Source organism: Sebastes fasciatus, chromosome 18 (genome assembly GCF_043250625.1).
Source record: "Sebastes fasciatus isolate fSebFas1 chromosome 18, fSebFas1.pri, whole genome shotgun sequence".
NCBI lineage: Eukaryota > Metazoa > Chordata > Actinopteri > Perciformes > Sebastidae > Sebastes > Sebastes fasciatus.
The window spans coordinates 24,560,549-24,582,987 of NC_133812.1; the positions used below are offsets into that span (position 1 = coordinate 24,560,549).

At 40.8% G+C, this 22,439-nt stretch overlaps 1 protein-coding gene across 7 annotated transcripts in view; it reads right to left on the reverse strand.

Moving 5' to 3' along the window:
- LOC141755903 (brain-enriched guanylate kinase-associated protein) overlaps positions 1-22,439 on the reverse strand; it is a 34,358-nt gene continuing 11,919 nt past the window's right edge. For 3 of the 7 annotated variants that reach the window (XM_074615216.1, XM_074615215.1, XM_074615218.1), the window contains exons 2-7: positions 18,326-18,530; positions 15,436-15,597; positions 12,412-12,478; positions 8,513-8,620; positions 7,030-7,110; positions 1-1,934 (exon numbers count right to left, since the gene is read on the reverse strand). In XM_074615216.1, the coding sequence (XP_074471317.1) occupies positions 519-1,934; positions 7,030-7,110; positions 8,513-8,620; positions 12,412-12,478; positions 15,436-15,597; positions 18,326-18,423 (1,932 nt within the window). In that variant the 5' untranslated portion in view covers positions 18,424-18,530 and the 3' untranslated portion in view covers positions 1-518. Of the gene's footprint in view, positions 1,935-7,029; positions 7,111-8,512; positions 8,621-12,411; positions 12,479-15,435; positions 15,598-18,325; positions 18,531-20,121; positions 20,316-22,439 lie in introns of all 7 variants that reach the window. The other 4 variants (XM_074615221.1, XM_074615220.1, XM_074615219.1 and 1 more) reach the window with 2 other exon arrangements.

The window sequence follows — 22,439 nt, forward strand, 5'->3', positions numbered from 1 at the left end:
TATGCTTCTCATTTAAGTGATTTCGCTGTCTGTTCAACACCGTTTCAGCCCATTAAAAATAACGACTGTGCAATTTATACGGGCTCTCAATTAAAATACCTTTTTTGTTTAATTTATATACAAGTTCCAGGTTTTTATCAAGAAGATTTTGCATTTCGTTTGATTGTTTTGGATGTTTGCTAACAGCTACATACAAAATATATCACTCAATTTTCAGTTATAAGTATATATTTATACATTTTGTAATTTAAATACGTATACATTCTTACAAATTTTTACGGGCCGCTTGAGCTTCTCTCTGCTCCCATTTTACCGCACATCCAACTCTTTTAATGTGATTCACTTGCTCTGGTTGTGTAAACTGTTGTCATACGATCAAAGCTTATAAATAACCAGCACTAGTTACACGTTCGTGATGCTGAATTATTCAGACCCCTTGGCTGCTATTCAAACCGTTATCTGCTAACAGGAGGTGTAGCTGGACGTACCTTGCGTCCTGTAAAAGAATGATAGTGAAGTCAGTTCAGAAGTGTTCCGTAAAGCTGGGCCTTGGTCAGACTGTCCTTCCTGGAGAGTCCCAGGGAGCCAAATTTTTGGTTGTACGGAGGAGGAGGGGGCGGCGCCGGCGGTGGCGACGGCTGGCTCGCCTGTGCGGGCAGGTTGTGCATCTCCACTTGGTAGTGCTGCAGCTCCGCGGCCATCTCCAGGGACCTCTGGTTCAGAGACTCGGTGGAGCTGTTGGGGCTGGGGTCCGGGTAATCCGTGCTCTGGCCGCCAGCTGCCACATTACCCTCCCTGTCTTTGGAGCTCCCTGAGTGGTAGAGGCTGTGCTCTGACTCCTGGCTGTCCTCGGCTCGGTACAGGTGGGCTTGGCTGTGAGCCTGTCGCAGCCCCGGGCTGCACTCGGGGCTGGGGCCGTCGGCCACCCACACCGGGTCCACGACGCCCACCGCGTGGTGGTAGAAGTCGGCCCCCTCCTGGAAGCTGCTGTAGAGCGGGCCGAGTCGGATCTTGGAGGGCCGCACGGAGAAGTGCTGCTCCGAGAAGCTGTACGGCGAGGCCCGGCCCGGGCTGCGGTACGAGTGGGCGCTTAAGTCCTCCACGCTAAGTTGCCTCCACCGGCCAATCAGCTCCTCCTCCTCCGGGGCTAACGTGCTGCCTCGACGGCTGTCTCCGTAGGCGACGCTCGGGGATGAAGAGGGAGGCAGCGGCTCATAGGGCTCGCTGAAACAGGAGGACATGGTGCGGCTGTAGACGGGCGAGCTGCCGTTCTGGTGGTGGCTGAGCTCCGTCTGCTGGAAGGGATGAGCGTTGGCGAAGCCTCTTGGACTGTCCCTCTCCCAGGATGAGTCACTCTTCCTCTCGTAGTCCCCTGCATCTCTCCACTCCATGTAGAGGGAGTGGTGGTGCGGGGAGGAAGCGGCGGTGCTGGGCGGACCGTTGCCTTTGTCTTCAGAGCCCCCTCCGCTGAAGCTGGAGTAGGAGCTGGAGCCGGCGCCCAGCGTGGCGGGGAACTTGGCAAAGTGCTCCTGGGAGAAGCCGGCCCTCAACCCCACCGAACCCTCCTCTGGGTTGCTGTCGGTGGAGATCTGGGGCCCGTACAGCAGCTTCCTCTGACCGTGGAGGTCCATGCTGGGCCTCCGCTCGCGGTGCCGGTCGTCGGGGCAGTACAGGGCTGTGTCGCTGCTGTACAGGTCAGATTTGTAGGCTGCGCGGAGCCCCAGTGGCCCTCCCGGTCCCAAGCTCTCCAAGATAAAAGTATGGTCCTGAGTTTGGGGGCTGGGGGAGCGGGAGGCCTGGCTGCTGCTGCAGGCCTCGTCCGGCTTCTCCAGCACTTTGCCGATGAGAGAGGCCGGGACGGAGTCGGAGTAGGTGTGGCAGAGAGGAGACTCCTCCATGTGCATCGTCAGTCGCTCCTGAAAATCAGCCGGCAGCTACAAGTGTCAGAGAAAATACATGTGATGTAAGTGTTGCTGCGCCAACAGATGGAGCTGTACTGTAGCATGAGATCACTGCTTCCTCTACTGAGGATTCTTTTTTTTTTTTTTTGCACACTACAACATTTACAGGCTTCGAATGCTCCGCTGCACTACAAAAAGCTCCCTGGACTGTCACTATAACTAGAAGGTTGTCTTCATTAAAGGTGCTTTCAGACTGTGTGAGAGTTGTGTACGTTTACTGCAGGTCACACTGAGCGATGGGTTTAATAAAACCTTTGGTCCCAATCTGTATCAGACTGTATGATACCAAGTTTGCCAGATTGTGCAATGATTTCAAGGTGAATCGTAGCACTATAATGTAAATAGTTAATGAAAGCAGAGGCACGTCATCAGCTTACATCATGAAAATGCAACTCTGCAAGGTTTTCTTCTTTCTCACAAACATCCTTATCATTACTCACTTGCTGGATCTCATTCATTTACTTATTTTACTGGGTAAATATCACATTCACATATGCAAGTGGTCCAACAGACGTGCCTCTTCCTATTTATTTCTAGTGGTGTAATGAAGTTCATTGTGGTATTTTTCATTACTACGGTTTTGCACGCCATTATTTTCAGATTTATTTTTTCTCGTAAATGTCTGACATTAAAATCTCACATAATTGTGATTTTTTTTCTTGTAAATTTGCCACTTTGATCTCAGAGAATATATATCCAAGTTTTTTTCAAATGAATTTATAACTTTATAATCTCACATATTTGTGATTTTTTTTGTCAATTTATAACTTTATAATCTCGCATATTTGTTAATTTTTTTTCTCACAAATTTGTGAGTTTTTTTTCCTCCTAAATTTACCACTTTAATCTCAGAGAATATCGGAGTTTGTTTCTCGTAATTTTCCGACTTTAAAATCTTGCATTTTTGTGAGTTTTTTTATTTGTAAATTTGCCACTTTATTCTCAGAGAATATCCACATTTTTTTCTCATAAATTTGTGACTGCATTTCCTTGCAAATTTTCGAGTTTTTTTCTCGTAAATTTCCAACTTTATAATCTTGCAAATTTGTGATTATTTTCTTGTAAATTTGCCACTTTATTCTCAGAGAATATCCAAATATATATTTTGTAAATTTATGACTCCATATTCTCGCAAATTTGGGACTTTTTTCGTAAATTTTCGACTTTAATCTCAGAGAATATCTGAGTTTTTTTTCGTAAATTTCCGATTTAATGTACTCGCATATTTTGTTTTGTTGTAAATTTGCCACTTTAATTTCAGAGAATATCCAAATATTTTTCTTGTGAATTTGCCACTTTAATCTCTGAGTTTTTCCTCGAAATATTACCCTCCTCCCCCGGCTCCATATTTATTATTTATTTCATCTACAATGGCCCAAATACGCCGTCGTACTAAGATGAACAGAAAACTAAAGAACTGTATTTTGATATTCCTATTTACTTTTGCCTTGCTCCTATTTTATTTTTTTCTTAACAGCACGCTCATGTTGTGCCTGGTTTCTTTGTTGTTGCCTTTCTAGTCCTGTAAGTTGCTTTTGTATTTTTTGTATTGATTGATAAAAAAAACAAAAAACATGTTTTCTTTTCGCCTCCATCATTTTGAGTGTTTTCTTTTCCCTAAACAGTCACTCTGTGATCACTATTTTGCCGCAGGTTGTCTTTAGTAGGTGTCTCTTAGGACCACCTTTTTGGATTGATCCAAATTTACAAACCATATTGCAACCATGAGAACTCTGTATTGCATAAACACTCAAAGATATCTAGCTCATACTAAAGTGTACTTTCTTAATTGAATATATTGCATATTCTGTCTCTATGCACTGCAGCATGTGTGTCAGTATGTTACCACAACATACACCTACTACATTTACCTGACATGACAAGAGCCGTAACAAGAGAGAAAAATATATGTGGAAGTGAAGGCGAGCTGAGTCTCCTTCCTTGGAAAAGAAAGACGCTATTCTGAGCATAAAAAAAAAAAGCCTCCATCCACTATCTGTGCCTCTCCATAGCAACAAGCATTAAGCCAACTGCAGCACATCATCAACAGGAATCTAGTCAGTTGTTCCTAATTGGCAATGAGAGGCGAGCTAATTATAACTTTGTAGAGAGAGGAAAGACTAACATGAAAAGACATTTTATCATAACAGTTTTACTACAACTTGAACCAAACTAAATGCCACTAATACCGTCCGTTTGGGCTCGTTTTGAACGGGATCACAATTAGCTTTTATGTGGCGTTTCGGAGATCCGAGCCCTGTCGTTTTTATACCCCTCTGTGTTGGTTGTTTTGCAGCAAAACAAAACGACTGAAGCACTTCAGTAGGCGCTGAAGAGCCACTGCACTCCTCAAAATGCTGCAGCACCATTCATCAATACTCTTTCGATTAGCTCCCGCCCACAGGAGACTGGTGGACGTACAGAGAGTGCATGTATAGCCTCTGACCCCCATTATGTTTGGCCTGCATAACAGTTTTTCACTCTATAACCGATCCTATACTGTGCACAGCGGGGGCGTGTGTGTATTTAGGGGGGGATGTTTCATGAGCCTTACGCAATCAAATGCAGTTTGCATTGATGTTTCCACTCAGCCATATGGGTGAAAACGTGCATTCTTTAACCGCGTGGACACTCGCCAGCTTTAAAAAGCCACCGTTGTCACATGGGCGAGGCACAAGGCCCAGGGCTGATGCAGCGGAAAGTGGCGCCAAGCTGGCCTGGTGTTGAAACACTCATCAATACCCACATGCATCTATTCTCACAAGCAACACAGCATGACGAGGCTGCAGTGTGCTGTAGTTTTAGCCACTTGGAACAGTTAGCTGTCCCTCACATTTTGGTGCACAATTGCCTTGAAGTAGTTTCCGTTGAGCTTCGTGCTTAATCATTCTCAAACAATTACATGATTACTAAAGCCGGTGCAGCATAATTACACTCTGACTTGGCTGCATATTGAGTGACAGGAGGAGAAAGAGAGCCCTGGTTTACTTTAGACCGCTGTCTCACTGATCGGTGCAAACACAAGATTTGTGCTACTGTTACTTTTCATATCAATGCCGGCATGTCGTTTCAATTCATTTCCAAAAAAGGATTTAATGAGAATGAAAGCAAAAGCGGAAGAAGATCTTTAGATAAGTAAAAGTAGCAATACAACAGTGTAGAAATACAAGTAAAAGTCATGCATGCAAAATTTACTTAAAGGAACAGTGTGTAGGATTTAGGGGGATGTATTAGCAGAAATGGAATATAATATTCAGAAATATGATATGAACATATCAACTGTGATGCTGGAAACTTGAATTTCCCTCGGGATTAATGAAGTTACTATCTATCTATCTATCATAGGGAGCGGGTCCTCTTCACGTCCACCATGTTGCTCCGCCATGTTTCTACAGTAGCCCAGAACGGACAAACCAAGCAATGGCTCTAGAGAGAGACTTTCACGTTTTTCACGTTATCTGAAGGCCACCGTAGTTCTCCGACACGCTTGTGAAACTGCGGTAACATGAGCCGCAGATTTCAAAACCGTGATACTGCCAGCCGACGTCTGACTTCTCTTGCTCCTAAAGTAGTGTTAATATGGTAAGGACGACCTCTGAGCGAGGCGAGCAGCGTTACCGCAGTTTTGCACTCGGCGGCTCACATTACCTCAGAGCGGAGGCGTACTCAGTTGGTTGCAATCCGCAACCACACCACTAGATATCGCCAAATACTACACACTGTCCCTTTAAAAGTACAAAATTATTAGAATAAAAACTTACTTAAAAGTACAAAAAGTACTTTTACTTTACGTTTATGCAGAACGGCCCATTTTAGAATAACATATAAAATTGTGTTTGAATTATTGACTCAATATATAAGCATAACTTTAATGTTACACAGCTGGTAAAGGTGGGGATAATTTTAACAAATTACCAGGTTGCTTAATCTATAATAATGATTAATTCAAATATGAATTATATTTTGTATTAATAATCAGAATCTGGAAAGTAACTAACAGCTGCCATAAATGTAGTGAGAGTAAAAAGTACGTTTCCCTCAGAAATGTAGTGTAGAAGAAGTATAAAGTGGCATAAAATAGAAGTAAAGTTGTACAGTACTTGAGTAAATGTTACTTTCCATCACTGGTTTATGTTGGCATTTTGTAAATTCTAAAAGATATTTCTCTCGTTTGACACATAATAAATGGACAAATATATAAGAGGAAAATATATATTCAATGCAACGCAAAGTAAACGTTTTTAAATAAACTTTAAAGCTAAAGAAGTACAAGTGACTGTTGAATTTGCCTCTGTAATATGTAATAATGAAATAATAATATTTACATCAACTTACGTGTAATATAATGTATTAATTACAATAGATTAGGTAAATAGAAATGAGACTTTATTTTTCAGGTTGAGGTAACCACACTTGAATGTTAAATATAATATATTGTATACATGACTTTTCGTCCTTCCATGACCATATAAATGGCTTTCAAAGCATAACTACTGTTTCTAAGGTAAATGATTAAATGTCTCGACCATCTTTTCTCAGGTAGCATGTTAGCCAGTGTTAAATTAGCCACTAACTTTCCAACACTTCTCCGTTGAAGGTTATTTGGCCAAAGAGCAGCTTTCCTCCTCTAATCTCCGTCCTTCCTGCAGCGACCTATGGCCGTCATCGCTCCGCCGTGTCTCGTCTCTTTATCTCTTCTGCCTCACAAAGGGCACGATGACCTTCAGTTATGGTCGAGACAGCACTTTCTTTTTTTTAACCGTCTTCATGTCACGAGCTGAAAATTCATCTTAGTGCGGCTCAAGAAACACCTCACTCACGTCTCCTCTTCTCTTACTTATTTCACCACATCTTTCCCTTTTACTTGGCTGTCTACTGCTGTATGGAAAAATTCAGTACAAATTGAAGTGTGCAAATTTTCAGGTGCAAGAAGGTTGACTTTGGTTGCTTGTGACTCTTGAGTAAAAATGTACAAGCATTCTACTGTTACACTTAAACTTCTAGGGATTTGATGTGTCTGAAATCTTGATAAAATTGATGAAACATGTAACAGTCAGTGTCGTCTCACCTCAGAGAGCTGCGCCCTGTAAAGAGACTTGTTGCACTGGAGAAGCTGAGCAGCCAGGTAACAGTCCTTCCTGTACATGTCCTATATAAAAACACAATTAGAGGACAGGACAGAACATTTAGGGATGAATATTCACTAGTATTTTCATCATCTCCACTGATTATTCTACCCCCAAACTCACTGCTTTGCTTTGAAAGCTGACTGTATATAGCTGCAACGTCATCTTCTTTGCTTTTGTGCAGAATTATGAAGGTTAATAAGAGCAAAAGTGACTCTCAGTGCTCGTGTTTGATGAGTTTTGCTGTGAAAACCTTAGCCAAAGTATTATTATCTTGAAGGTATCTTGTTATAACGAGGAAATATGTCTAATTGTAATGACAAATTAAGCAGTTTTTGGTGGAGCTCATTGCTTATAGAAGAAACTCCTCTCTGTCCTCTGTAATTAAGAATGACATAACCATTGAAAGTGTACAGGAGTACAAGTACCTGAGCACTATTATTGATAGCAAACTGACGTGGAATGCTAACACCAATGCTTTGCTTGCAAAGGCTCAACAACGTCTCTACTTTTTAAGGAAACTTAGAAGCTTTAATGTGGACAGAATAGGGCTGTCAAAGTTAACGCGATAATAACACGTTAACGCAAATTCGTTTTACGCCACTCATTTCTTCGCAACTTGCGATTTTTAGGTTTTAGCGGGTTACTGGACAATATCTGTCATTGTTTTGTGTTGTTAATTGATTTCCAATAATAAATATATTCATATATTTGCATAAAGCAAGCATATTTGCCCACTCCCGTGCTGATAAGAGTATTAATTATTAACAAATCTCCCTTTAAGGTACATTTTGAACAGATAAAAAATGTGCGATTAATTTGCGATTAACTATTTTAATCAACCGACAGCCTTAGGACAGAACTATGCTGATATTGTTTTACAAGACCTTCATTAGGGGTATATTGACTTTTTGTATTCAGAGAGAGCATTGTCTTTACAAAAACAAGAACAAACTGGACAGGGTTGTTAAACTATGTGGCAAGATGACATGGGAACCAATGTGCCGTATTACTTACATGACAGACCGGTACATCAGGAATTTAGCTCACGAGATCATAGCAGAAGAGGTCCTGAATATGTACTTTTATCTTCAGGACGCAGGTGTAGTATGATCAGGATGCAGACTAAAAGAAGCATCACATCCTTTGTCCCATACAGCAACAAGCTCTGATCACAAAGCGCTCTGCACTTTTTTTTAATTTGCACCTGATGTCCTTTATTGCTTTCCTAAATTAAGTTTTTTATGATGCTCATGCTTTGTTATATTATGTGCTGTCATATATGGTTGTTGACGTTCTCTTGATATTCTTTTATGCTCTTTGTGCAAAGCAAATTCCCCTAGGGGCAATAAAGGTTTCATTCATTTATTCTATTAATATGCTTTATTTTATCCTCTAGAGATGAAAACATAACGAGGCTCTTACATTGTCTTCTTGCAGCTTCTCGATGGTGAGCTTCGCCTCCATCAGGTGGTTGTTGAGGACGATGATCTCTCTGCTCAGCGCTCGCTTCTCGTCGTCGTGGTGCTGAGACTGACGAAAAGAGAGCGGGTTTATAGAAATGATACAGCAAGGAAAGACGACTTACAGATTTATCAACACATTGAAGTTTTCAGTCGAAACAACACTCATCAAAGCGTGCGCCCCAGTTTTCTTACAATCTTTTAATTAATCACTGAGCACATTTGCATGACTTGTGTATGTTCTGATTTATTATTAATATTTCCTCACTGAATGTTATGCCTCGATGATTTTGTCACCGACAAAGATTCATGCAATTCAACACAAAACCAGAACATTTAAATAATAAACTAATTAACTAGGGTTGTTCTGAATACCACTTTTTGAGCTTCGAAGCTTCGGTGAGAAATATTTGAAGGCATTCGAAGCTTGGCGGCACGGTTAACGTGTTCTTCTGTCCTCATCTCCCCTGTTTCAGTGCCGCTGCCGCACTACTGTACACACACAGGCACCTCGACACACAACAAACAGTGACATCTGTCTGAGAATAACTAATGATAACTAATGTTGGATATGAATAATGAGTAATGTTGTGGATTATTCCTTATTTCATGGGCTATTTTGAGATTTATGCATTATTATTACATAACTATATATATATATGCATATATATATATGCATATATATATATATATATATATTATTTTAATGTAAAAAACAAAGCATTCAAATACTGCTTTGGAGTTGGATTACCATGGCAATGATAGAGGCATTCGGATCAGCCCCTATAATTAACCAAATAAAGCTCCAAAATGTGATGGATATATGAGGCTTTTAAAGAGCAGCTTTCAAACGTTTCTCCATGAAAACTGGTGTTAAATGTAAAATATAAACTTGGGTTGTCAAAGTTAACACGGTAACGCCGTTTTAATGCCACCAATTTCTTTATCGCAATACCGCAACTTGTGATTTTTAGGTTGTAGCGGGTTTTAAAGCTAGAGTGAAGATACTGGTATCATAATAAACTAGAAAACCAAAGGGATCCATTGATACCAACCATGTCATACTAGCTTGTCAAAAAGGAGGCTAAATAATGCTCCAAACTTGCCTAAATTTTGGCGAGAAAAAACGGTCATGGTCATTTTCACACTGACACCACTGACAGCTGTTGTTGCCTGTTGGGCTGCAGTTTGCCATGTTATGATTTGAGCGTATTCTTAATGCTAAATGCAGTACCTGTGAGGGTTTCTGGACAATATTTGTCATTGTTTTGTGTTGTTAATTGATTTCCAATAAAATATATATTCATACATTTACATAAAGCAGCATATTTGAGCAGTCCCATCTTGATAAGAGTATTAAATACTTGACAAATCTCACTTTAAGGTACATTTTGAACATATTAAAAAATGTGCAATTAAATATTTTAATCGATTGACAGCCCTAATATAAAAAGGATCTATTCTCTGTATAAGATTGTGTTTGAGATTCTGGCTGTAAATATAATCACAGGATGGATACACTACAGACACGCTAAGCAACTTCACACATTGAGAATGGCAGCAAAAGACACTGTAGCTGTCTAGCTGATTTTCTTTTGGTTACTATGGGTAACCAAGAAACCATGACGTCAGTAAACTGAGCGCTCCAGAGAAGAACGTTTTCCCTTCAGGTTTGAGTCCACATTTGTCTTTTTTTGTTTTAATCCATCGCTTTCTGCCTTTCAGGCTGATTTCTTGTCCGTGTTTGAGGTTCGTATTATATGACAGCTGCAATAGATTAAAAAAAAAGAAAGTGGCCTTGTGTGCAAAAGTTTCGCCTTCTCTCTGTCTCTTCAGGCTTTTCCTGCGTTGAACAGCGTAGCCATGCGAGTACGAGCACACTCACGAGTATATATCACTGTGTTTATCTGTCTTGTAATTACATTCTCCAGTTGTGCGGGGCCACGGGGGTCAGATCGGTTTGTGGCACCTCTGGAGTAAACAAGCTTTACGATTACAGAGAGACTTACTCAGCACCTCGCTCCCCCTTGAGGAGGACGTACGTGAGATGAATCAATAACACCTGATGAGGACGATTCACCAGAAAAAAAATAAAAAGCTGTTGGCGTTTCTTTTTTTTAAAAATGACCATTTTTCTTCTCACAAAAAGGCGGGTGACCCTCGGCTCCTTATTGACCCGCTATCTCGCTGCCGTGGCGTTGTAATCACCACGATGATGATTATCATCTTGTGCTGTAACGAACCCGTCCGCTGAGCGTTTTCAGCTGTCTATTCAACAGCAAAGACACCTGATTGTCATACAGTGTTCTCAGGCAGGCTGGTTAATTGCATCTTTCCACCGGCAACAGCAATGTCTGACAAATGAAGTGAGGTGCGGCGCGCTGAGGAACAATGGGTTTGCTATCACTCTGCCATTGGAAGGAGGACAGCCAATTGTAATAGGCCGTAATTAACGTCAGTGGTACCAACAGCAGGCCATATTCATATTCAAATTGGCTCTCCAAGTGTTCTGCACTATGTCTAAACCCAATGATTTGTTGAGGCGCTTCTCTTTCTTCTGTGTCCACAGGTATTTAAAGGGATAGTCTGGGTGTTTTGAAGTGGGGTTGTATGAGGTACTTCTGTGTGTTACCTACAGTAGACGGTCGGCACGCCTCCAGTTTGGAGAAACAGACAGGAGTTACCGCACGGGAGCAAAGCAATGTACTGCTGCGGACAGGGTCGGCAGCAAAACGTATTTCAGTCACCTAAAGCCCCAGACACACCAACCCGACATCAGAGAACTAGCGGCGATGAAGGCTGCCTGTTGCGTTGCCTCACATCGCCTTTGTTTTGCACTCGAACACACCGCAAAGACTACAGCCGACAACCAACTACCACGTACGTTCTGCACCTGCGTGAGAGGAAATAACTCTCCACTCCAGCAGATTGAGTCTGTATTCATCATTCAAAAAGGGAAACCGGAAGACCGATGACTGCGGATGTACAAGCTGTTGATATGATACGTACGTGAAACAAAGCGGCGTTTGCCGACCATTTTCACACCACTCTCACTCACCACTCAGCTTCATTCCAGATGGCCATATCGCTGTGAAAATATCCGTGTGTCGGAGTGATCAGATGAGATGAAGATGAAAAATGAGAAGAGCCTTCTGTGTTTTTCCTCTTGACTTTACTCGTTGGCTTGTTTCCCTCACATCCATAAGCTGAACCAGAGTGCAAAAACCAGAGCCAACATGCTGAATCGGCTGAAAAACCTCCGACCCGGGCAGACTAGAGCCGATAAAACTAGACCAGCGGACGCTCACCGACGGCTCCAACTTTGGTGACTTTGGTTAGTTGGGATTCACCAAAGTCACACAATAATATAAAAAAACGAACCGATCGAGGCAGCGGTAGACCAGCAACCCCCGTGATCTGAGAGGTAAAATTACTGTTTTTTTCTAATGGAGTCTGGTGGCTTTGAAGAGAGCATAGATGGATACAATGGCTTCAGTTCCCCCGTCAGAAAGGGCTGTCCCACGGCAAAGTAAAGCGGTGAAACTATTCTTAATATAGCGTACACTTAAACTGATATTGATTATTTTAGGTGAGCCTTTCTTTTCGGTGGCTAAAATACGTTTTGTTGCCGGCCCCGTCCACAGCAGTACGTTACTTTGCTTCTGTGCGGTAACTCCTGTCTGCTTCTCCAAACTGGGGGCGTGCCGACCGTCATCTACTGTAGGTAATACACTGACTATGGAGAAGTACCTCATACAACCCCACTTCAAAACACCCGAGCTATCCCTTTAAGCGTTAAGCATGGGAATTCCTATGACTGAATACACACACACACACATATACGGAGGGTTACACACTTACATTTCTGTGGATCTTCTCCTCCAGATCCTGGTTGATCCTCTGCAGCGCTGAGTAGCTGCTTTGTATTCTAAACGACACAATAAAACGACATTGCTCACTTGCAGATAATAGTTTGTAGTATGTAGCAGCCGGAGACTTCTCCGAACTGAAAATAAGCATATCGGCTATCTCAGCAGTACACAAGTTAGAGCTACAGTAAATTGCGTGCCACGGTTTCAGTTTACAGCATTTGTAAGTCGTTTTTTCACATCTCACTGCCCTCACTGTACTGATATGCTGATTTTAAGTGAGTGTTTTATTCTGTTATTTGTGATCCAGAAGGCAGAGACACACTGTATAAGGCAACATAATAATGTGAATCACTCACTCTCTAAATATGCCCAGTGGAGCCCAACCTGGGGGTCCTGAGATAACTCTGAGGGGGCGCAAGATGATTAAAGGAATAAGGGAGGGAATAATTACAGAAAATCGTATTTTTTTTCTGACTTTTTCTCTACACCTTGCTTCTACTTGTGACATTTTGGATACTTGCACTTCTTCAGGTTTCTAAAAAAGAAATCCCTCAAGTGAAACTGTACAACTCTTTGATTCCAGTGTTCACGATTAACAGTTTGTTAAACCATATTTTTAAGGGGTCACAAGTCAAAAACAGAGATTGGGAACCAATGTTCTGTGCAAACGGTAGATGAGGCAGGTGGAAAATTCACTTAAAATGTAAAATAAAATCGATTAGTCGACTAATCTGTCATGTTGGTCTGAGTCGACTAAGATTTCTTTAGTCGATTAGTTGTTTTTTATGCTTTTTTCATGCTGAATGACTTATTTCCAAGAAACTTATGAGCACATCTCTAAACACAAGATTTAAAGTGGTGCTTTGGTGTGATTCTTTGTGGAGAAACTCAGTTTCAAAAATCTGTTGATTACATCAATTGATCGATTAGTCCACAAAATCATATGAGTGTTAGTCGACTAAGAATTTCTTTGGTCGAGGACAACCCTTAAAATAATACACTTTTCTAAATGACACAGAAAATAAAGCCCCTCAGATCTCTCGAAGACCAGTGAAACCGTTGACCTAATACACTGCACTGTCATAGATTGGATTATTTTAAAGGTCTTATTGATGATATTTTTTATGTTGACAAATATTTTCTAAAACATAATACATCCACAGAGCTTTTAGGAAGGTGCTGAATAAAATGGCTTTTTCCTTGGTGGGTCCAAAATGAATGTTTTGTTCAGACAAGAAAGAAGAAGAAAATACTTAAAGTAATAGTACTTTACTAGGAAGGCAGTTACTTTGATAATGTTTTATTTTACAGGTCTTTATTTCCTTATAATCTACAGGGAAGTTTACAGGAAATCATTTCACAATTTGGTACTAATTATAATGCAAATAGAGACAACATGTGTCTTTTGGTTTCTTTGTATTACATTTTTCTCTTTAGATGACAGAAAAAACCTCCTGTCTCGCTTGATTATTGAGATTCTCACATAGTGAGAAAAAAGTCCTTTATTAGCAGCAAGAGAAGAATTACATACCATCCTTTATATTTAGGCTTTAAGGGCCTCCTCCTAAAACCCTCCGCAGTATATTACATCTCTCCTCAGTTTAAAAGCTGCTGTTCAGTGGACCAGAACGTAACACTGGCTAACTTTAGATACCCATGGGTAAATAAATACTGAGTTTTGAAAGTTCAGCGCAGCACTTCGTAGCATATAAATGGGGTGAAAAACAATGGATTTATAGTTGAATGTCTGATCTCACCGGATCAATTTGACCTTTTAACTGTGGGCCTTTCTGGATTGTATGGATGCTGTTAGTTTCTATTTATATGTGTGACTGAGCTATCTTTATTTTTATGTCTCCTCTCTGTCCATGTTTCTCTTGCTGAACTCAGGTTTCAGTCTAAATTAGTTTTACTAATTAAAAAACAAGGAGTTTTGGACAAAATCTTCTCACAACCCAGTTCCTCAAACCTCGGACCTCATGTGGAGCCTTTTTCTTTACCTACTTCACTTTGATATAATATATTCAGAGCAGTGTAAGGTAAGTACATTTACTCAAATATTGTACTTAAATTTAACTAATACACAATATTACCATGAAACTTCACCCAACTGATCACTTACATTAAGACAATTATTTTATGTATTACAAGTTTTCTCAAAATGTATGTCTAAATATGCAAATGAGTCATTATCTTATCAAAATATGTGCTAATTTGCTTAAATGTACAGAACAGAAATCTGAACGGTTGATAAAGCCAGGTTCAAAATTCTTGTTTCATTTTGTTGACATATCAGAGTCAAAGGTTATTACTGAGGGGATTTTGGATATCTCCTTTTTATCACTCCATAAATCAGAAAATACCAGCAACAGCCATTAAAAAAATCCATTTTCGCCATGTTTTTAGGAATAAAATGTTCTATAAATCAGGCTATGAATGATATATGTACAAACCCCTCTGTAAAAAAACCTTCAGGATATAGATAGGAATGAAACTGGAAAGTTTGGTGTGTGTAAGTGCTACTGAAGTGGAGATTTCTAGTTCAGAGTATGAGCAAAAACAGCCTTTAAAGATATGTATTGTAAAGTTCCTACATTTTGCAAGGCACTACAGGTGAATAGGATAAAAAAAATCACTAATAGATATCACCATGAATCTTCCCCAGTTGTTTAGTGTTACAAATTTTCTGAAATTGTATGTTTAAATATGCAAATGAGGCATTATCTAATGCTGAGTTTTGGTGAATTTAGGAGAAATCTACAGACGCAAATAGACAAAGTAGTAAAATAAAAAACCTAAATGTGTATTTTGGATGTTTTCTTTCCACTAATCTGACATGTTATGGAAGCAAAATAGCCCAAAATCTAAAAACTTTGCATGAAAAACAATGTTTTTGCCTATAGTGTCTCCCCTTAAGTACAATTTAGAGGCTCTTGTACTGTATGTTTGTTGTATACACTGTGGATCTGAGCTCTTCTTCCACCACTGTGTTGTACAGTACGTACGAGCCTACCTGCGCAGTTTATCAGTAAACTTGTCCAGCTCCTCCTGCGCTCGCCGCAGCTCCGTCTCCAGGTACTGCCGCGTGGAGTCGAACTCGCTCTGCAGCAGCTCCAGCTTGTGCGTCGTGTAGGAAAGCCTCTTCCGTAAGTCCTCCTTCTGCTCCAGCAATGAGCTGCACACACACACACACACACATACACAGAGCAGATGATTACATTCAGGGTATATTGTGCAAGAAACCAGCTTGTATATGCTTATCTAAATGGACTTATAAGGGTCTACATATCTTTTTTAATGCACCCCAGAGCGGCCATGCAGCGGTGATGAGAACATCATGAGAGGGTGATAAAAGCAGAAAAAGTTGTGTGAGAAAGTGCTTTGTATGAAGAAAACATGAGACCAAAACACAGTTCTCTAATTAAAAAATCCAGGCAGGGGGAAGCGAGGATACAGAGCTTTTTTTCTAAAGTCATCTGAGCATTACATCTCTTTTTCAGATCATCAGAAACCCAATCATCAGTGAGGAAAAAAGAGAGGGTGTAATCTGTGATGATATATGAGCCGATGAACTCTTAATACATCACATGAATGGACTGTGAAGGCTCAGATTTACAGAACAGCGATCCCCCCACCGACATGTAATTCAGCCAGACAGCACAATGATGACTATTTTCAGAGTATGTGCATTACCTGGGCTTCAATCTAATAAAAGGGCAAGTGTGAGTGGGGAAAGAGGAAATGTCTGTTGCCGTGATGGATCCGAGTGTGCACGGCCGGGCTTAATGGAGCCTGTATTGACGGACAGATGGAGGAAGGAGGGTAATGACTCTATCTGCAGCCGGATAACAGATAGCAGCGGGTGGATGGAGATGTGGTCACATCGCTCTTTTTTCCACTTCCTCTCTTTGTCTCTCTTTTAACAAGATCATTGACAGACACAAAGTGGGGGCCGAAGGAAAAAATATATCAGGGACAGGTTCCTTTCGATGTTTTCAGGACACTAAGTGAAGGGATGATCCAGTTTCCAGCTCATTAATATGCAGGATGAGACTGATTTTCACCTGTCTCGCCATTTCTCTCCAATTTTGTCTGAATTTTAGTGACATTTTTTGTCTTATAAACCACTTTAGCTGGATTATTAAATTAATAACGGACAGTCACATATATAAATTGATTCACAGGCATGCCAAAGACACAATAGAGTGCTGCAGGAATGAGTCCTAAAACCCAGACAATGGGTTTTTAGTTAGATGCCTGAAATAAGGTCTGTAGTTAAACACAAGTTTAAGAGGTTTTAACGTTTTGTTCTATCACATAAAATACGTCATTAAATATCCCACTCGTGAATTTTGAAGCCTTTACGTGTCTTAAAAAAGGCGACTAAATGAGACTACTATACGTCATCACGCCAACTCGTCCTCCTTTACAGCCTCGTTGTGTTTAAACTCGCGTTCAAGCGACCGTGGTGTAGTTCGTTTATAGCCTAACATTAGTTTTTTACTTCTGCCGATTGCATTCACACTTCAAAAATCATGAAAGTTGTGTTCAGCTATAGATGTAATATATTTTTTTTTAATTAGTTCAGTCAAATTATCTCAACTTTGACCTCGGCTGCCGCTGACCTTTCAAAGTGCAACCAACGAGATAAAACAGCTACAACTATTGTTGTAGCGTTACTTGCGCTCTTTTTGGTGACATATCATACCTTATATTTTTATGTATATATACTTATCTTGCGGTGAGTGAAGAGCAAATATCTTATCATGTGAGGGCAGCTTAAAAAGCTTTGTGACAGTACGACAACTAGAGGAGGGTAAAAAATAATAATAGTAATGCAATATACAATATAGAACTCTTTAATATTCATTTAATTTTGACCACAGTTCTTCATGTTAGTTCGCCAACTTGCTTCTGAGATACTGTGGTACTCTCTGTCCTTTAAGTTATTTTTGACTCAACCAAAAATGTACTTCTGCCTCCAGCATAGCTCTGCAGCAAGAAATGTTTGTACAAATAAAGCTCCACTCACCACTATATACAGTACCATGATAGGCTAAATAATAGAGCTTCAACGATAAATCGATTAGTTGTCAACTATTAAATTAATCAGCAACTATTTTGATAATCGATTAATCGGTTTAAGTAATTTTTTTAAGAAAAAAAAAGTCAAAATTCTTCTTAAATGTGATCTGGCTTCTTTACTCCTCTATGACAGTAAACTGAATATCTTTGAGTTGTGGACAAAACAACATTATTTGAGGACGTCATCTTGGGCTTCAACCTCTACATTTTTCACCATTTTCTAATATTTTATAGACCAAACAACTAATCGATTAATCAAGAAAATAATCGACAATGAAAATAACTGTTAGTTGCAGCTCTACTAAATAATAAAGAAAGTAAATTAGAAATAATAATTCCACATTGCACGAGGAATATTGTTTATTTTTCATGTGATGGAAACCTGCTGCTTCTACAACCGAATCAATGAGTAAAACAACACCTGCCCACAGAGTGTGTCTCAACTGGCTGGAAGGCATCTCAGTGCCGCGTTACCCAGCAGCCCCTGCTTCTCTTTGATTGGCGGGCATTAGCAAGGGAATACAGGTGTTTGTTGTTTGACAGAGGATGAGTTTACGTGAAGTAGCTCCAGGGATGAAAAATCCCCCATTAGTGACCTCCTCTGTGAACACGAGCTGAGTCAGACATAATGAGTGCTTTCATTGCGGTGAGATGAGATGACGAGGCGGCGTGACTCCGGGGCTCGGAGCGGCGGGATATGAGGCTGCTTTAGCACCGCTGGGTGGCGAGGGGAGACACCTCGTGGGCGGATGAACGGACAAACAGAACGAAAAAACGAGGACGAATGGAAAGACGGCGTCTGAGAGTTACTCTCTTACCTCTTTTTCGGATGTTTGCCGCCATTTCGGGGGACTTTTAAGGCGGTTTTGCCAATGTATATCTTTTTCATGGTTTGTCTGTGTTCCTTCCCTCTCATGTGTTTAATGGGGTTGACACCAAGGAGCCGGCATGTGCGTTAGTTTCCCAAAGGAGACCAGCTAAGTGTGGCCTGCAGAGATACTGAGTGCTCTACCTGTGTTGACCCTGCCAAACAAAGCAAACACATAACAGCTATTAGTAACTATGGCTCAAACAGCGATCCTGGAAGTTGAGATATATTTTGCAGTGATAGTTATTTAAATGGCAAAACCCACAGTTTTGTCCTTCACCGAATGAAATCGGAAACAGCATTTAACTGCACCAAATTCAGAGTAACGGACCGTTTTAAAGCTCTTAAAAGGTTAAAATCCACCCTTGGTGAGGCAGCTTTTGGGCTAATTTTAGTGTTTTTTTATGTGTCACACTGTTGTTTCCTGTGACTATACAGGGGAAGTAAAAAAATGAAAGTATATAAGACATCAGTGGTAAATGTCAAGCTTTGGTCTCAGGCCTTCAGACTTAAAGAGCAACGGGGTTTTTTCTGTTTTGCACAAAAGTTCAACAATCACATGAGGACAAATCTACTAACGCAGAGGCAGGATATATTCCACAGCGTGCACCTTAGAGGAATTCATGTTGGTTAAATGAAATATTGCAACTTATTTGTACTTTTTTCCTTAAATCCGTGTTTCCCACTCTATGTCAAAGACTGTATATAAAGATGGACAACATGACAGCTCCCCAAAAGTGAAGCCAAAACATCTGGATCGTCCCCTGGTGGCTGGCTGCAGTATAGGTCATAAATCCCGCCCCTTCACTGTTAGCAGATGAGCCAAACTAAAAAGTCAAAGTACACGTCAAATACATTTTTCCCAAAGATGGTTTCTGTCATTTTAGGTAGTTCTTACCACGCTGTTGTATGTTCAAGGGTTCATTTTTCAGATAAATTTGGTTTTAATTAGTTATTTGATGCTATAAAAAGGGGTCGACAAGTCATGATTGACAGCTGTGTCGTGCAGCCAAAGGCTCGGGAATTGTATGAGAGGAGATGTAACTTTAACTTTCCATTACCGTCGCGAGTCTGTGTATTAGAACATGTGTCACGTTGATCATAAATGTAGTGAAATTATGGTTAGTTGTTGTGTCTTTCTAGCCAAACAGCTTCCGTGGTGCTAGGCTTCACTTTTGTACACTGTTAGGAAATGGAGATGCGTCGTCTTTATATACAGTCTGTGGTCTATTTATTTAACATTTGGTTTGAAAAATGGTTTGAAAACTTTGTTTCGAATCAGTAGCATTTCTCTATAACACAATATGTTCATGACTAAATAAGCAACAACGAAAGTTAAAAGTTCAGAAAAAAGATCAGTAGTTATTATCTATTACAGTACATCTTGACGATCTGGCAACATAAACAAACAACCCTCTGTCATTACATATCGATTTAAATGTTTCTGACGTGACATTACCTTTCATCTTTAAACCAGTGAAAACAGAAAAACAGAAATCTCTCGTGTCAAATGACTAAAACTGGTCTAAATTTAGCAGAATGTTTTTTGCTTTAATGTAGAATCAAAATAGAAAAGATACTGTAGTAAGAATCTGATTGAGGGAATATATTTTCAGGGCCCTTAAAAAGAAAAGAAAATGTACGTTTGTGTTCTTGCTGGACACAACTCTGCTTCATATCACTGACGGTTGATGAAAGGCCTTTGTGACAAGCAGACTTATCAGTAAAAACAAACATCCCTCTAACCCTGTTTTTCTCAGACTTCATCTCTTATATGTCCAAACACAAAGGACGTGAACTGACACATCCGCCCAGTGTTTGAATGAAAAGAGTTTGACAAGGCTGATGAACCGAAGCTTCTCTCCCAAATATCTCTACCGTCACCTCAATCTCGCATGTGACTCGATGGCGTCCACAGCAGCACAGGTGCAGCTGTCGGCCTGCAGACAAATAGTGCGGTTTATTAGATGCGACGGCCCGTCAAAGCTTGATCAAAGCTGCTCTTATCCGAGCGCTGAACTGTCCACCCGAAAAGGAAACTGTGACTGCAGTAGGGGCAAAGCCGTATGGCAAAGCCGCTTTAACATTTAATAGCTAGACAGGAGGATTTTCATTAGAGATATCTGCCTCGTCAAAACTCTAATTCAAGATATCCCTTATTCTATCTTGACTGGGCAAAACTTTAATTTTAGATATCCGTCATTACATTTTGACATTATTTGACATTTGACATTACACAATTACAATTATGACTAGTCAGAATGACGTTGTAGATATATCAAACTGGAGTTAGGGATAGTCAAAATGTATTACAGATATCTTGAATTAGAGTTTGGACTAGGCAAAATGACGTTGAAGACATCTGTAATTACGTCAGCAGTTACGGCAAACTGGGAGGCGGAAGCTATTCAAACATACTACGGCACTGCACTGCAGCCGTACGGGTTTATAAAGTGTGTCTGGAGACAATAAATCTACAATACATTTCTACCACAACTCTCTAGCGAACGAAGCTCTCGTTCGCCACAAATTCCTCGATGATGAGCTCTTTCTATTTCATGACATTTTCGAAATATTTGATCCACAATGACCACTCGTCTCATAGCCGGCTCCACATAGAGACCGATGTTATGTGTCCAGCTCGGAGGACGGTTCGTTTTGATTAATATGAGGTCGTAGCTCGGTGTAACTACGGTGTTTCTTTTATGAGTTATTGATCCGGGGAAGTTTGAATCTGTGAATATCTTTCCAACTTTACCGAACTTTACAGAAGTTAGCAAGAGCTTCTGCTAAAACTGTTTAAATGCTTTATATCCAATTGGAAGCCTTGCATGAGCAACATCACGCACAACAATTCAGACTAGTCATAGTGACGTTTGAGATATCTGTAACTGTTATTTAGGATAGTCAGAACTGAATTACGGATATCTCTAACTGTCGTTTTGACTAGTCAGAATGACGTTATAGATTTCAGTCAGGACCACTTTAGTCAAAGAACTTTATTTACATGCAGTAATATATACATTATATTTGGCGGTATGGCTCTGCTCTGGGATCTCCCTGCCCATCCACGCGCATACGTGGATCCACGAGCCTACGTGGTAGCATGAGACAAGGAGAGCACTCCTCCTTGCCCTTCCATGTGCACACATGGAAAGCCAAAGGCAGGGAGAGCAGCAGCAAAGACCCCCCCCGGGTGCAGAACAGAGCCAGCATCAATAACACAGAATGATATTGGTTTAGTCACACACATTATTAAAGGAGGTGGTGGGGTGGAGGTGGGTTGCGAGCGGCTTTGTAGAAGAAGCAGCACAGGTGGCCAGGTTGAAGGAGCTTAAATAAGGCGCCCTGTATGAAATTTGCCAATGAATGCCTAGAAGGGAATCAGCTGATCTGTCAGATGATGCGTCAGCTGATTGGCCGGCCTAAGATCGGCCGCCATCAGCCGACAGCTGTCACATGAGCAGCGCTTGACTTCATGGCCTGCCTGAACTAACGCTACGCTCGATATCTTGAATACAAATTCTGACTAGTCATAATGTAATGATGGATATCTCTAATGTTAATTCCAGATAGTCAAGTCAAGCTTAGCTATTGAATGTTAAAACGGCTTGCCAGAATAGCCGAGGAAAGCGCCACGTTTGGGATGTTGTATCCGTGGATACTGTACATACGCATGAGTAAAAACCCTGATGACATACAGTAGAGAAACATGTTGAACCACTGGCACCCAGTTGTTGGGAGGTGATTTATGCTGCTGGCTGAGGAGGCAGGGAGACGTGTACTCCTCCAGATGGTGACAGCTCACCACCGCCACTGGAGCCTTCACTCCAGCTGCTCCCCTCTGAGTCATAGCACACCGGCTCTGGATGTGTGTGTGTGTGTGTGTGTGTGTGTGTGTGCAAGATGTGGTGGGTGTGAGCATGTATTTGTGCATGTATGAGGCTGTCGGTTATTTAGGTGCATATTTGCATCTATACATCTCTGCACTTGTGTTTTTGTGTGTGTTTGTGTGCTGCGGCATCAGCTGCAATCCCTTATTTCAAAGAATGAAAATAAACCTC